We start from the raw sequence: 17,433 nt of genomic DNA, 5'->3' as shown, positions 1-17,433 counted from the left end.
GCCCTCCCTCGGGCTGGGGCTGCCGGCAGGGTCCCTCCCTCGGGGCTGGGTCGCTGCGGGGATGGTCCCTTCCCAGTCGTGTGGGGCAGCGGCCCTCGGGGGAACTGCATTGCTCCTTGGCGTAAAGCCGTAGCAGCTTTGTTAAGAGTGGTTTCCCCGCTTGCAAGAGGGTAATGGCCTGGTTATCGGCCAAGGGGAGAAGGAGGGGCGGGAGGGTCTCGGTTCTGCCTGGCCACCCTCTGGTGGGCTGTAAATAGCGACAGGGGCTACTGAGGAAGGTGATGGGGGCATGGCTGAGCTTATTGCCTTGCGGGGGTATCAGGGCAGAGGTGGGCTCTGTCACACAAAGGTATCGTTAATATCTCCAGAAATAACACGGGTATTCAATAAAAAGTTATTATGGTTGTTCAGTTGCCTTTAAGCAAGGGCAGAATAAAATCAGCTTAAAAACACCTTAACCTGTGTGTTGTAGGGAAAAATATATTTTGTCTTTCACAGGACCCTGCCCCTCACATATAACATCTGATGCTATGTAAGATAGAGGAAGCTGATACACTGAGACCTTCCTAAATTTAACTTTATTATCTGAAGAAACTTAAAAGTGTAAGTCCAGTGATTTCTGGAGTAAGTGTCCCATGAAATATCTTAGTGTTAGTGTCATCTATATGCACATGCAGCTTTTGAGATATGCATCCATTTATCTTGTGAATATGTGTATTTATACATGCACACATATGTATGTATATACGTGTGTGTGTTGGAAGGGAATTGCTGATTGATCTGTTTTAAAGTTCCCAGATGTGCTAGAGTTGGCAGACTGATTAGTACTGGTCCTTCTCCAGCTATGCATTTCTACTTAAAGTGCTACAGAGAGCTCAAGAGCACCTGTTGTTGCTTTTTTTATTTTCCATGATAAGCGATGGAAACACCATCAGTATTTTCTGTTCTTCTTGCTCAAGAAAGCCTCAGGAGACACTTCGGGTCTTGTCATATGGCATCATCTAATGCAGATACCTATATTGACATCCATTCTTCAGGTAGAAGCATAAAAAGCTGAGGGCTGGAAAGGACTTTTGGGATTTAATTCTGTCCAAACTGCCTGAGTCAAGGTAGGTGCAGTGAGAGAGTGGAGGCAAATTCCCCATCAGGTGGACATCTGAAGAAGCGTAGGTAAAAAGGTGGCTTTCAAACTATGTCCAGTTTTCAGTGTCCTAACTCCTCATAAAGCTACAGAATGTTTAAAGGGGGTGAGCTTTTCCTCTGTAAGTAGAAGATAAATGGTACTAGAGTTCTAGCCTCCTAAAGTTCACGAAATGAATAGGAAACAAGTAAAAAAAAAACATTTTAGAAGGGGGGGGAGGGAAGAGCATGCTTAAGTTACATGTGTCAGCAATGCACACATTTGGGATAATTAAGAACTGGCTACCTTAAGTCTGACCTTGTATTGGTGCCCTGAGAAAATGAAGAACTCTAATTATGGTAACTGTTTTGAATAAAGTTTTATGTTATCTGTGACCGTAAGATCTAGAATGCTTCATGTGACATAGCAGCAGCAGGCAGGTGCTTTGTTCTTTAGTCAAGAATAAGAAATTAAAAGGCAAAAAAATTATGGAGACTCTGTTAAATTTCATGCCATTATAAGCCCAGGCTTCATTGAAATTACACTCATTTTTTTTTTTTTTTTTTTTTTTTTGCTTAAGGTCATACCTGATCTTGAATCTGAGAAATAGCAGAAGCAGGAAAAAGCAATGAGAAGGCGAGCTTAGATGAAATATAAAGGAAGGGTATAAACTGCCACTAATCTGAAGTTTTCTAGAAGAGTTGCTTCAGGAGACTTCCAAATGCAGATAAAACCTTAGAATAGATGGCATGTGGGTCTCTCCTCCCTCAGAATAGTCAGTGTGCTGAGGTAAGGATGAGATGTTAGATGATTCCATCTGCGCTTATAGCAGCTACGAGAGTTAAGGGGGATATTGGAGTGTGTGAAAAGGGAGAGTGCAAGCAGTCTTTTTAGTTGTTCAGTCTTAAGTAATATGTATATTCTTAACCTAGAGGAGTCTGCTTCAGCTAATTAACTTGTTAACAACTTACACCTTGTTAGAGCTGTTTTAAGTACAGCTGATAGAGTGCATTTGTAGTGGCTATACTGATGGTATTTAAATGCTAGTCTGCATCCAAGTTAGTGCTTGTTCTCATCATCAGTATTGGCTGGAATGCTTTTATTGGGTATGTATCCCACTTTTTTTTTTATATATCTCCCAGAAGCAAGTCTGTAAGGCTAATGATTACTGTTTCAGTAAACATTTCAGACTGATTAAACAGGGTTTATATTACAGTTCCAGATAGTTTTCCTGTTAGGATTTTGGAGAGAACTTCAGTGTGGACAAGCCTCAGCAGGCCTTTTGAAAGCATGTTTGAAACTTTTTGCTATCTTAACTTCTTTAAATCTTCTATTGGAGTTTACACGTTTAATAGTAATTGATTTTGTTCCTAACCATGTTTTCAAGTTTAAAAATTGAGATCAGCCAGTTGGGTTGGGGGCTGGTTTGTAGGTTTTTGCTGTACCTGTATGGAACTCAACAGAGAGGGGGAGAAGGAGAGACTCTAATGTTTTGGGGCAGGTGTGCTAGAAGAAGGGACAGGCATAAGGACAAGAATTAATGAAAATTTTAAGAAATGAAAGGAGGTGATAGATAATCAAGAGAAGATGCAGTATGACAAGCAGAAAAGACCTATCTGTGGAATGATACAGGGGAAGAGGGAAGCTTAACATATGAGAAATGTGTAAGTAGGCTGAAGTTAGTTAAAACCAGCTGCTGGATGGAGTTGAAAGATTTCATTGGACAAAATGTGTCTTTGCCACACTGTATCTAGGTGGTGGTATTTTTCTGGTAACAGTTTGAGAAACACATGACTGTCCATGCATGGAAATGAAATTCACCATGCAATGATATGTAACTGACTTCTTCCCTCAGATATGCCAAGCATCTCCTGCAATTTAACTTCTTAAAAATCATCTTTACTCAGACTGTGTAATAGGCTTTCTTTTTCCCATCCTCAAGTTTGGTGAATATGTTTTTCTATTTGTTTATCTGACTGTCATTTTTCATGCCTGTTATCTCTTACAAACATGAGGATCTTTATCAAAACCTCCCACTTTTTTTTTCCCCTACTTTAAACTGCACTTTCAAGATAACTTCTGGGAAGTACTGTAATCTGAGGTTTACTTAATCCATGCATATGTCTTTTTTTTTTTTCTCTTGGTTTCTTTTCCCCTCAACAGATAATGTATAAATTAATAACTTTTCCATGATCGTAAATTTGTAAGGATACAAGAAAGTACTGGAAATTCATCTGTTACTTGGTTGCCATGTAAATCTGAAGGAGCATAAGCCTAAAACAGGGGAATGAGGTCACTCTAGCAAAGGTAGTGGAATATTACTTCTGTATATCAAGTATGTTTTAAAGAAGGACAGTCTTGACCTTAGTCTCTTTGTATCAAGCAGATTTCTATGTGAGGAGAGATCTTAGGTAAAGTTACTAAACAATGTTTTCATTAATGTCTGAGAAATTACAAAATTTAAAGGTGATATCAGCAATAATTTCAGAGGATAGGTGTTGAATTTAAAGTTAATTAAGAGACACTACCTGGAAAAAAAAGTAATGTAGTTTGATAGGGACAAGTGCAGACTACAGCACATGAATAAAACCCATCAACTCTACAAATATACCATAGAGACTCTAGACCATAGTCATGTAGAAGAGAATCCAAATGTGACAGTAGACCACAACATAAATATGATCAGATATGATAAAGCATGTGAAGTAATTCTGCTTTATTTGGTGCTGTTGGGGCCTCACATGGAGCACTGTGCTCAGTTTTGGGCAATGTACTTTGGGAAAGATGTGGCCAAACTAGAAGAAGTTCAGAAGAGGGGGTATGAAGAATGATCAGAGGTCTAGAAAAATGAAAGGCTGAGAGAAAGGGGTCCATTTAGTCTACAGAAAGAAAAGCTGAGTAGAGATGCAAGTCTTTAAGCTGTATAAAAGTGTTTATTACATAAAGTTGTAAACTCTTCTTTGTCCACTGGCAGTAGGACAAAGAAAGATGGTTTAAATTGTAGGAAGAAAGATTATAGGATGCTGTTTGATCTTATACTTCCCCTTCATCCTGTAGTTCATTCACTTATTTTTCTCTCTGTTTGTAATGTGTCACTTTTATAGTTTAAGGTCGTAATCTGGTATGATGGAAGAAGGGTGTAGGAATAGGGAGGGAGAAGTTGTTTGAGAGTTGATTTGCTGTCAGGTCAACTTCTTTAACCTACTTGCCCTCTGGCTGCATCACCACTGAATTCAGTGGGAGGAAAAAGGGGGAGTGGGATTATATGTAATGTCAAACTGCACTCTTGGGCTAGATATTAGGATAATATGCCTAATGGCAAGGATAATGAAGTACTGAAAAAAGCTGCCTAAGGAGGGTATGAAATTTACCTCAGTGGTGGTTTTTTAAGAACAAACTAGACACACAGCTACTGAGAATAATTCTTACACAGTCATGGCCAGGGTCAACTAAGTGATCAACTTGAAATACCATCCAGTCCCACTTTCTGTGAGTCATGCAACTTCTTGAGTAGATACAAGCAATAAGATTAATCTTTTATGATTTTGAAGTGTTGCCCACTTGCTGTGTATGTTCTTCAGTGACTGGACCTGGTATGTGCCAGACAGAGGAGTAGCAGTCTTGAGCTTTGTCCACAATCAGCAACATAAATACACATTAAAATTGCAGTTTTTAAGTCCTGACTGACATGATTTTGAAGTGTTTATGTTAGCACACAAGAGCTCAAGTGTGTTTCATAAGCTATGTAGATTTGCTTTTGGCAAGGGTATGTATTGGCCCCCTTTGAACCATTTTAGGACTAATAATAACAGTCCTGGACTACAGGTTGACCACTGTTACTGTGAGGTAGACTCTTCTTCCAAATCTAATTGTGTATAAATTTAGTGATTACCCATTTAGAAGGTTACCAGATCAGGAAGCTTTTTTGGGGAAGAACTTGTCTCTCAGGGCTTGGTTTTGGGGCCACTCCTGTTTAACATCTTTATTGATGATCTGGATGAGGGGATCGAGTGCACCCTCAGTCAGTTTGCAGATGACACCAAGTTGGGTGGGAGTGTTGATCTGCTCGAGGGTAGGGAGGCTCTGCAGAGAGACCTGGACAGGCTGGAGCCATGGGCTGAGGCCAACTGGGGGAGTTTGAATAAGGCCAAATGCCGACAGCTGCCCTTGGGCCACAACAACCCCCAGCAGTGCTACAGGCTTGGGGAGGAGTGGCTGGAGAGCTGCCAGTCAGAGAGGCACCTGGGGGTGTTGATTGACAGCGGACTGAACAGGAGCCAGCAGTGTGCCCAGGGGGCCAAGAAGGCCAATGGCATCCTGGCTTGTGTCAGCAATAGTGTGGCCAGCAGGGACAGGGAAGGGATCTGACCCCTGTACTCAGAACTGGGGAGGCTGCACCTCGATTCCTGTGTTCAGTTTTGGGCCCCTCACTACAAAAAGAACGTTGAATGACTCGAGCGTGTCCAGAGAAGGGCAACGGAGCTGGTGCAGGGTCTGGAGCACAGGTCGTATGGGGAGCGTCTGAGGGAACTGGGGGTGTTTAGTCTGGAGAAGAGGAGGCTGAGGGGAGACCTCATCGCCCTCTACAGCTCCCTGAAAGGAGGGTGCAGAGAGCTGGGGATGAGTCTCTTTAACCAAGTAACAAGCAATAGGACAAGAGGGAATGGCCTCAAATTGCGCCAGGGAAGGTTTAGACTAGATGTCAGGAAGTATTTCTTTACGGAATGGGTTGTTAGGCGTTGGAATGGGCTGCCTGGAGGTGGTGGAGTGCCCATCCCTGGAGGTGTTTAAGAGTCGGGTCGGCACAGCGCTGAGGGATCTGGTGGAGTTGAGAACTGTCAGGTTAAGGGTTGGACTAGGTGATCTTCAAGGTCTTTTCCAACCTTGATGATTCTGTGAAAAGCAGGGCAAAGCTAGAATGTTTTGGTTTAGGAACTGTGGAGGCAGTGAAGTGATTGTCCTGAAATATATGCCATGCTGAGTCATTTGGGACCTATTCAGTTATCTAGAATAGACATATTCTACCTATAATTTGTCTCTGCTACTTTAAAAAAAAAACCAAACCTACTAAAAACCACCAACACCTGCCCCGCACAAACAAAAATCCCAGCCAAAGCAAAACAAAAGAAAGAACTTTTTTTGTGGGAGCCCTTTCAATCTACCCCATCGTCTCCAATCTTGGCATACCCAGCATGCACAAACCATTCTGAAGCAGAGAAACCACAAAGAAAAGGCACTTCTAATTCTTTTGGGGAGTCCACTTTGGGTGCACAGGAGCTAGATTGTCAAGGGTGAACACAAAGTGTTTGTCTACTTGAGAATCTATTTCAGAATACCTCCCAAGATTTGAAATGCAAGCTTTCTTTCTAGGTATGTTCTGTTATGTATCTTCTGGGTAGAATTCATTAATCCTGCACCTGTCTCTTACCAACATTAGTCAGAAGGCCAAAACCATTAACAAAATATTCCAGGGACTTCAGGGCAGAGAAGAAATATGTGTTTGTGTTTTTTTATTAATGTGTGCTTTTTAAAAAAAAATACTGCTCTTCTCTACATCAAGAGTAATATGGGAAGGTGATAAAATTTCCAGCCTCTCTGACCACAAGTACTTCTTCAGTCTGACTTCTCTTCCCATCTCACTTTGATTTTGAATGTAGAAGCAGGTTTGACCCATAATGAACACCGAAGTACTTGACTAATTAAATCTTTTAAAATGTGGTTCCTTTCTGAAAAGTAACTGTAGAATGTCATTGTGTGATTCTTAGCTGGTTCACACAAACTTTTGCTTTTCAAATTGTCAGTCATGCAATCCTAAACAGAATGAGCAAAGTAAGATGGAAGTGAAGCTATTTCCGTTTTGTAGATGTCAAAATTACTACTTCTGTCACCATGAACTGAAAAATTACAAATTCAAGCCTTTATGTGGGGCTTCAACTTCTAGAAAATCTACATGTGGAGCCTTGGTGGCTAAGGTATCTTCATATGAGGCCACATATCCGGGTTTCCCAAATGTGTAGTAAACTTGTTGCTGGTATATGCTCTGTGTCATGTCAAGAACGTACCCTTGCCATACAGTTACACTCTTTTGGGGAGCATCGTAGAGTTACCACAAGTTTGTGCAGTGGGTCTAGTGGTTTTTGAAGTGTGTTGAGTGGCTTCTGCTTCACGTGTACATGCACAATAAATCTGCCATAAATTGTAGGCATCTTAATTAATCTCCATTCCCTGATCAGCTGTACAGAATGGGTGCTGTAGGCCTGGAGTTTCCTATAATCCTCAGACTTGTAACTTATGTTGTGTAATGTGCATGTAGTTTGCATCCGATGAATCATGGTTCCTTTCTACAGAACATAAGAGCTTTATATAATCACATTTTATTTGCTGTCTCCCTGTGTATCTGTCCATACATGAGTCCCTCCTTTCTTCCCCCTTGTTCTAACTTCTGAGAGTCAACTGTTGGATTGCAGTTGCTGGTTGGCCCCCCTTCTGGTTTCAGTCACATAAGACTTGCTTTTTCTTGGGTATATTTGCCTGGGACTTAACACTTTTTATTCTTTCATATGAGGATGTAGAGGCCACTAAAAGTCTTTTTCTGCCACAAATCCTCCTCTGACTGGACACATTGGTAGGGCTTTTTCTTTCTGTTGGAACTGGACTTAAGTCAGAAGCATTTCTGGAATAACTAAATTTGAAGTTAGAAGGGAACACACTTCCAACCCAGTTACCATTATAATTTTATTGAAATTTTCTGTCTCCGTGGGGTATGAGAGGAATAAAGCTGAAGCATGAAACGGGTGTAGAAGTTTCGAAAGACAAGTATGTGCAAGACAATACATAGATGGAGAAGGGACAGGAGAACTCCTAAACTATGGAACATGTGCCACCACAAAGGCAAACTTAGTTCTCAGACCACTGTAGAGTTGGATACTCAATAATAGGGCCCTTTGTATCAAAGTCTCATGGAGATCTAGGTGTTTGGGAAGAGAGACACATTTGGATTCAGTATAAAGAGTTGTTTCTAAACTGGAGGCAAAGGAAACAAGCACTTAAGATATGGGAGCTTATAAAAAAGAAAGCAGTGGCAACTTTTAACACTGTCAAAGACTTTCCTGCACAGGTTGCAATTTATCCCGCTCCTACCATACTGTAATACAGTAATGTTTATTGTCTTTGAATATCTTCATTATTTTTGTTTGTACCTGGACAAGGTGGGTGGTGGAAATGAATATGAGTTTGCTGTTTGAGTCACCTACGTGGCTGTGCTAGCAGGTGGGAAGATGTGTAGACTTAGGGCAGTGGTTTTGCAAATTGGTTTGCTATGGTAACAATTAACAATAGTATATTACTATGTTTTGCTATGAAATGTCTTCTAGAGAAGTCTTGAGAGACAATAAATGTAGTCTGACAGCAGCAAAGTCGGTGTTCACCAACCTTAAATGTTGCTTAAAATGTTTGCCAGGTAGCGATAACTTTAAGACCTGGCTGTTGGCAGCTTTTGAAAGTATCCACTTTAAGCCTGACAATCACTTCTTGTTTTCAGTGTAATTAACGTGGTCATATGTTTCAGCAGTCATGTACTTCTGTGTCTCCTTATTGCTAGCTCATCTGCTATCACTAGTGTGCAAATACTGCTTTCTCTCTTATTTCTAGACAAAAGGGAATCTAAGCTCCCATTAGTTTAGTTGACCATAAGTTACTGTGATTTTATTTTTTTTTTTCTGGACGTGTCACATTTGACTCTTATTCCCAGTAGTTATCAAATGCATCACAAATATTTTTATCGTGTATTCTTGTTCTCTCTATAAAGTACAAAATCAGGAGGAGGAATACACAATTTCATGGAGTATGGGCAAGCATAATTTACAGCTGTACTGTCTATCAAAGTGATTGTCATAAAATCTGTTAGACTTAAAGACTGAGAGACTGTTAACTTAAAGGATGTTTGACATAACTCATTTCTGTGGGAAAACTTCTTAATAGCATCATATGATGTGAAAAGTTTTAAGAAATTTGATTAACAGTAGTCATGAATTCTATTTATGCATTTACCTCTTCTTGAAGTAAACCACAGACCAATTAATTTCAGTTTCCTTTTGTCTCTGTTTCATGCCTTTTTCCTTCTGGATAGCAGCTCAGAAGGCACCGAGTTTATGCTTTTGATTGTGCAAAGAAGCTGTAAAATGTTTCAAGTGAAATCAGCATGTGGCACTTCTGTCTTGTGATGCCATTTTCTTTCATTTGTTATTAAAGACAGATACCAAAAATATTTTGAGTCTGACTTGAAGAAGCTTTATTCAGATTTTTGCAGGCATCTAAAATTAATGTTAAGAGTGCTGACCAATGCAATAGTATCTTGATTTTTCTTCTCTTCAGAACAAACAATAGTTTAATGCAATTGAAGCATGAACAGAGTCTAATATTTCTTTTATATCTGACAGTTTACCAGACAGAGGTGATGGTGCTTGAATATATTTGTATATAGATCTCTGAACTGAGACCTGCACGTAGGCGAGAAGCACAGCAAGCTGTAAAGCAAGAGAGTTTGAACGTCTCTTTCCCCAGTTATTCTTTTTCAGGAGTTCACCTCAGAAATGTCTGTGTTAATCTTTATAGATCTAGAAGCATGACGTAACTGTGCATGCTGAAAACTTCTGAATGCTTCCGTAAAATCTTTTTATGGCCACATCTCGGTCCTGTAGCCAATTTATGCTATGAAGGATTTGCAGAGACTGTTAGAAGGAGATACAGTTGTCGGTGAAAGGGGAAGAAAAGTTCCTGTTTTATGAATAACATAAGTGATGCTGGCAACAAGGAGATGGTGTAGAAGCATTTTGCCAACATGCATATGTTAATTTGGCATGTAATTCATCTACAGCTTGCCACAGAATTTCACATGCCAGTAAAATTCTGAGTGTCCAGGTTGCTATAGGTTGTCACTGTGTATTGGCAGAATGGCAACTGTTTAATCCAGACTTTTCCTGCTGATTCCTCTGTTTTCATTAATATTAATTGAATACCTGACAACATGGCATCTTAATGTAAATGTGTGTCTATATATCTAAACCTTTGCGAGGCATAAATTTTTTAATGCAAATTAGGATTTCAGCAAAGCCTTTTACATGAATAACTGCAAAGTTAAATAACTTGTCTGTAATCAATTTACACGTGGCTCAGGCAGTAATGTGCATTTCCTGTCTTTCTTCTAGGAGGGGATGACCGCCGGGTCTTACTTTGGCGTATGGAAGAAGCTATCCACTCAAGAGTCAAACCCGTTCAGCTGAAAGGGGAGCATCACTCCAATATCTTCTGCCTAGCTTTCAACAGTGGCAATACAAAAGTGTTCTCTGGAGGTAAGGAAGGAAGAGCACCCTGATTTCACAGGAGTTTCCATTGTGAATGCCTTGGATTAGAAGCCATGAGCGAGATCCTGCCCCACATGAAAGGTCTTTTTCATAGTCTCCTAAGGATCTGGAAGGTGTCCTCCATCAGCAGCTGAAGGTTCTTTTGGGAACACGGAATACTTTAGCTAGCACATTTTCAATTTGGTCATGCTTCTCCTCAGACCCTGGTGTAAGCACATTGTATGTTGAGCCATCAGGAGAATCCTGGGTCCAGTCTGCCCCTACTTGTGCTACAGGCTGTGCAAGACGGTCTTTGTTACTCCCTCTTAGCTGTACTGAGAGCAGACTCTGCATCCTCTCTGGCACTCAGGCCTGATACCTGAAAAATCTGATGCTACTATCTGATTTTAATGCACCCTTAGATGGCTTATGAAGGGCTATTGCCATCTATTGGTGGATCATGTTTTCTCAGACCTCATTTCAGTCCTCACTCAATAAGTTTCTGCCTTTTAGAACTGTTGGCACACTGGGCTTTAATTGGCCTTCACTTTTTAACAGCAAGTTTAATTCAGTCTTAAAACTAATATAAGGAAAGTGAACATGTTCTGGGGTAATAATCCCTAGAATTCAAGTTCATTTCACCATTTAATTTTTGAAGTATTGAGGTAGGAAGAAAAATAGAATTAAGAAGAAAAAAGTACAAGACTGTCAGAATGCAATGTGTCATTTTCTGTTGTGCTTCATTTTCTCTATCTGACATGATAATAGAATAGACAGGAATTTGTATCTTTCATCAATATATCCATTAACATACACATAGACTTATTTTAGGATATTTTGAGACTAATTGGTCAGAGCCCTTCATTACCTTTTTGAACCAAGATCTGTGAACTTGTGAATCAATGCTGTAAGTTGATTCTAGGCGCATGTGAATGGTGGAGGTTTCCAGCTCTTCGACACTGTGTTAAAACATATGTTATAGCATCCCTTGGGGGGGAAAAAAAAAAGGCATGACAAAGTTTAAGATGGTGTCAAATTTTAAGGATTAGATGATTCAGATATACTTCTTAGGTGGAGAAAGCTTCAAAGATGTCAAATAGTGGTGTCTGTCTTCTGATTCTGGGGACTGCTGTTTGTTTTATGAGAAAGAGCAGTCCATACTGTATTCAAATGAATGTATCTGCATGAGTGATTCCAATGAAATTTTGGGCTGGAGTCTGTTTTACTTGAGTTTGAATTCAGACAAATGGAACCTTACATAAATATTCAAGTAATGAACTGTGCTGCATCAGCTGTAATGGTATTTTCTCATTTCCAGCTCAAACTTCTGTCCATTGGGCCATCCTGTCAGAGGCTACTGTTTTCACAGGAAGGGCAGCAGAGTGGTTTGACTGAACCTTGCCACTGCAGTTAACACCCACAGTTAAAGATTTACATCATTGATTGTGGTGGATTTTTGCTAAAATGCCAGGTTAGATGAGCTGTGACAGCTGATGCAGAGACAAACTGGCCGTTCTTACCTCTTTTTCTTCCTCCAGTTTGCATAAACAAACTGTACCTTTGCCAGGAATTATTTCCTTTGGAGGAGTCAGGAACTCTTTCAGCTGCTTCACCAAGATTCACAGAGCTCATCTGCAAGGGCTGTGAGTCTGACTCTTGGATCCCTTGTAAAGAGTCATTTTGCTGCATGGCCTAGATGTACCATCTGTTTTATCTCTGTCAGTGAAATGGGGCTAACTATATTTATGCACTCAACAATGTTCTGGGAGATTCTTAAAAGGTCTGAAAGAATTGTAGGTCCTAAGATCTATTGATCATCTCCCCCAGTTCTGAGTTCTATTCAAATCATGAAAGTTGGAATACTTAAAAAAAACACTGAAAATTTAGAGTATGGAAACCAGCAAAAGGTGCACAGAACTCCCAATTCATTCTGTAAATAAAGCTGCCAATGACTAATGACTTAGAATCTGATGACCTTTCCCTAAAGCAGCTCTTGATAGCAGAGGAGAAACGATTTTCAACTTCAGTATAAATTGAATTGCATCCAAGGAATTTCAAAGCTCTTTGCTTTGAAGGAGCGCATGTGTAGCGTGCACTGCATGTAGCTGTTACAAAAATGGAAGGCAGGAACTGAGTGGACAGTGTTTTGCATGTAATCTCTGGAGAAAAAACTGTCTCAAGATACCAAAGAAGTTCTCATCCCTGAAGGATATTATTGCCCTTCTCTGTCCACACACACAGAGTAGAGCAGCATTTGAAATGAAAGAACCCCTCTTAGTAAACTGCATGGACTCTTTTTTTGCATTTAATGTTTGGTATACGAAAAGCTGAAATAAACCTACAGGAACCGAATTTGTTTCTGTAGAGGTCTTATGTGACAGATAGAGGGTTTAGGCCACCTTAACTCTGCTCTTCTCTGTGTGCTCTGCAATATTTCATCCTCACAGGTGCAACTGAAGGGAATGGCAGATACTTCTTGCCTTTCTGATCATTGTAACAGCAGTTATCAAAACAAGTGAGGTTATAAATTTGAGAGTTGTGTGTACAATTACAAACCAGTTATTCTTAATGAAGAATGAACTCTACTGTGTGAAAGTAAAACAGTGTAAGTGGGAACCCTATTGGGCTGAACAGCAGTGACATTTTCTGCAGGGATGAATCCTTACCAGAAGTAATTGAGCAGTTTACTTAGATTTTTGTCACCACCTTCTCCTCCTACACACAGAGAGAAACAGTGGTTACTCCTCACCCCTCGTTCTTTCCCTTTTTGCAGCTTTTGATGGAAGGGAAGGTTGATCTCGTGATGACTGGAGGGCTGAAGCCAGGCATCTAGAATGGTTCTTGTGTTCATACTGTACAGAGTGAGAAGCAGGAGTGTCTGCTGGAGGAAATTTCGTCACTGGAGAAACTAGGCTACATTTTTCACTGGTGAAATACACAGGCACTGGAATAGCTTTACTACATATAAACCTTGTCTGTAATATAATGGGCAGTTTCCATTGCAATTAATGATCAAAGGAAACTTATGTATAAGTAATTTGTTTATTGTACCATGGAAAAGGTGAGCTACTGCAGTTGTCTAAGGTTGGCACGATTTAACTAGGAGCCTGTGCAAAGAGCAAGTGGATGTAGAAAAATCTCACACCTCATTAGTCAAAGAGAAACTTTCTCATATTTCTTCTGTTGGGACAGAGTTGAAATGTGTATGGGATAAATGAAAATTGAGTCAGCTGAATGCTTAAGAATCATAACATGAAATCTTGCCCCTTCTGAACCCCGTCTTTGTACATTAGGAAAGCTTCACAACTTGGTATCACAACTACAAAGACATACTGAGCATAAAAATATGACTTTGTGGGTTTTCTGAGTTTTTTCTCTTGCATTAAATATAAATGTGTATGTCCTTAAATATTTCTAAAGAGGAGGTGCCCAATTAGATAAATTAATATTCAGTACAGAGACTGAAAAAATACTCAGTTGCTTGAAAAACACTGCATGAACCAGTGGAATTACTTTGTAGCTGTGACCCTCTTAGTCTGCATGCATGCGGTTAGTTTCCGTTGTATTCAATGGATGTGATCAAAGAAAAGTGACATGATTGTCTGATCACTTGGTTTGTTTTTTGTCAATACAAAAGAAACTACACTGGCTGTCATGTTTGTTCCTTCTCAATGGTTGCAAAACCCTGAACACTGATGATGTGAACTGGTAGAATTTGAGCTTGGAATGCTATGCATTTGCTTATGGCATCTCTTTTCACCTTCCATTATCATTTTGTGGAGCATCCTCTGAGCAGGAAGAAGGGTGTATTCACATGAGTTAAAGGTATTCTGGTGCTTCATATAATATTCTTCTTTACTACAGATATCCCAAAACTCAAGCTCAAACTGAACAAAGAACGATCAGTAACACAGTTAAGTGGAGTTATTTGTTGAGCAGTAGCAGATGAAATGGATTGGTGCATTTGATCATGACTGGAAATGTCACGTGGAGCCTTTCACATAAGTGAGCAGAGGGCTGACCATTTGGCAACTGAACTTGTCTTCTCTCTGCTTCAGTTTTGGTTTTGGATAGAAAATTAAATTTTTTTTTTTTTCCACTATAATGCTTTTTAATCACTGGAACATGATATTAAGTGTTTATATTTCTCTTTACAGGCAATGATGAGCAAGTTATACTCCATGATGTTGAAAGGTAAATACACAGTTTGTGTTTCCACTGCTTTAAGAGCTCCCTTAATGTCAACTATGCTAGAAGCACTTTTTGTTTTAAATTACTGGTCTGAGAGAAGAGCACAGTGTTTTAATCCTGAAACATGTTTTTTTATTTATCTAAATTCATATCCAGAATGAAGTATTCCCCACCATCCCATTTTTTTTTCAGCACTGCATCATTTTGACCTTGGGAAAGAGAATGGTTATTAAATACATATGCTCTCCTGCAGGCAGCATAGAAGGTTCTGAGTAGATTCAGAGCCAGATTATTCTGGCACAAATACAAGTATTGTGGCACGTACGGGCTTTTTGGTTTGTTTTTCAAAACACTCACCTGACTTGTATTTAAGAAGGCTAGTGCCTGGCCTACCTAACTACCTTTTAAAACTTTGGATGCAGCTGCCTAATTCTCCTCACTCATGTGAAGCATATTTATTTTGATACTTTTGACCAAAACTGCAAAACAGTTGGGAATTAGGCTTTGCTGTGCTACATCAAGATTAGGCTGTTAGTCAAAATATAAATAATACCATAGTGATAATATATTAGATCGGAGTTCTCAAGATACCACGTCTTTTGAGTTTACTGCTTTTCAAGCAAAAAACCTATGAAGTGAAAATTTTGGTCTGTACTAGAAACTTCTACAGAGTTAAGCAATAACCTTTTAAATAACATGAACTCAAGAAAATCAAGTATAAAGAAAAAGCAGGAAGAGTTATATACGTAAGAACAGAGAAATATAAAACCTTAAATCTTTTTGAGTTGCCTGAATCTTGGTTAACATAATTTGTACATACTCCTTGCTAGGTTTGTCCAAAGCCTTTTTCATTGAACTGATCAGTGTACATCTGCCTTCCATCATACCTTATATTTACTTCTTGTATAAGTCTTATATGAGAGCTGGGAAAAAGTAACTTTTTCTTATAATTCTTTCTCAGGAATATTATGTTTGGGTTTTTTGTTTTGATTTTACTTTTTGGGTTTTGGAGGTGTGCGAGTTTTGTGCATTTTTGTTTGGTTTGGGGAGGGGTTTTTTTGTTTGGTGTTTTGGTTTTGTTGTTTGTTTGTTTTTTTAAATGTGTAAATGTCAATGCTGGTGTTTATTGTGTTCTGAAATCTTTGCCCTTAACACTTCTCTGTATAACACGTTTTTTCCTGCTGTGTCTTGCTTAGATGTTTTAAGAAGTATTTTTGATATGTCTGTATTTCTAATGTGCTTTTGTTATCAGAGGGTTTTTTAAGTATGCTAAGTCCAGTTGTAATACATACAGAATTCATTCCTATAAGGCTATTTGTGTGAACTTTTGAGAGAAACTTTGATAGTTGGACACACTGAATTCTGATTGGTTTCTGTAGAAAGTTACACTGTCTTCTTGAAAGATGACATTTGGTGTATCAACTGCTTTATCATACTTTTAATGGCTTTTTCTGTTACTCATTTTTTGGCCTTTCTGTCGCTAAGAACACAGAGAGCATCAATTGCCATGTGAATGAAACACTGATTTTACATGGAATCTCTTTGGTGGAGTTTCCATGAGATATAGGGGTTATATACAAAGTGTGTTCTCAAAAGAAATAAAGGGCTTTTGCCAAAAAAACAACCCCAGAATCTTCTGTCTTAATGTTTTAGCTTTTGGCTCTCCATGCCACTGTTTCCTCCTTTTAAAATGATCTGAAAAGTTAGGAAAAGAATAGAGAAGGGACTTTTTTATAGCTGTGAAATGGCTAGAACTAGGTACTTTCAGGGGACTTATTTTGTTTGCTGCTTTTTCTACATGGATAAAATATAGGTCTTGTCTATCCTGGAGAACCAAGAAAACATACTAAACAAGCCAGCTGGAAAGTTGCTCTTTTGTGAGCTTCAACTGAACTTTTGGACTAAACAGAAGCTCGTATTAAAGAATGAACTTCTGTCTTGTTTGATTTTTACATTAAGTAGCAAAAATTTAGCCCACCGGTCCCAAGACCTCTTTCCTTTTCCTGTTAGCTCCTCTCAAGCTTAATCTAATACAACATGACTTCCATAATATCTTGCAGTATCTGAAGTTTTAAATGTGTGGGTTTGGGCCTGAGGGTTTTTTTTCCTCTTATGATGTCTTGGTCACTCTACAGGGGTTTTTCTTTGTTTTTTACTGTGATTAAACACAAGGGTGGTCTTAAGATGTTACATAAACCTTGTCACTAAGTATAATATTACTAGGTAGATAAAGCTGTAAATTGCTTTCTTAAACAACAGCAAAAGAAGAAGGAATTATAATATTGTATGTCTCTTTTTCCAGCACTCAGACCTTGGATGTGTTTGCCCATGAAGATGCAGTGTACGGCCTTTCAGTGAGCCCAGTAAATGACAACATCTTTGCCAGTTCCTCAGATGATGGCCGTGTACTTATTTGGGACATTCGAGAGTCTTCCCATGGAGGTGAGATCTCTAGATGGAAAGGATCATTGATTTAGGAAGAAATTGGGCAAAGCAGGGAAGGGAAAAGTTATGTTTATCTGGGAAAATTAAACAGGTTGTGTTGGAGAAGGGTGAAAGTGAGGCATAATTCTTGTGGCCGGTGATAGGTAAGTCCTGGTCTTTACAATTAAGCATTACCGTCTTAACTGACTTCCTGGGGTACCAGGATATAGTGCAGGCTAGTGTAGAGCTTGGTATGAAGAGGTTTTAACTAGAGTGAAGAAGCAGTGTAGGGCCTGTTTCTTCAATAAAAATGTTTTGTTAAACTTGAAATCAATTAGGAATGTGGATGGGTTTTTT

The 17,433-nt window shown here is 39.3% G+C and overlaps 1 protein-coding gene across 1 annotated transcript in view; it reads left to right on the top strand.

The window, feature by feature from the left end:
* The first annotated feature begins 10,326 nt into the window (after nt 1-10,326).
* DCAF5 (DDB1 and CUL4 associated factor 5) overlaps nt 10,327-17,433 on the top strand; it is a 61,345-nt gene continuing 54,238 nt past the window's right edge. Inside the window, exons 1-3 of the mRNA XM_026849954.1 lie at nt 10,327-10,470; nt 14,619-14,655; nt 16,955-17,094. Of these exons, the coding sequence (XP_026705755.1) occupies nt 10,359-10,470; nt 14,619-14,655; nt 16,955-17,094 (289 nt within the window). The 5' untranslated portion in view covers nt 10,327-10,358. The remainder of the gene's footprint in view (nt 10,471-14,618; nt 14,656-16,954; nt 17,095-17,433) is intronic.

Source organism: Athene cunicularia, assembly GCF_003259725.1.
Source record: "Athene cunicularia isolate RWA chromosome 5 unlocalized genomic scaffold, athCun1 chr5_part1, whole genome shotgun sequence".
Lineage (NCBI taxonomy): Eukaryota > Metazoa > Chordata > Aves > Strigiformes > Strigidae > Athene > Athene cunicularia.
The sequence above is the reverse complement of the archived record's forward strand: the minus strand, read 5'-3'. Positions and strand labels throughout refer to the sequence as shown.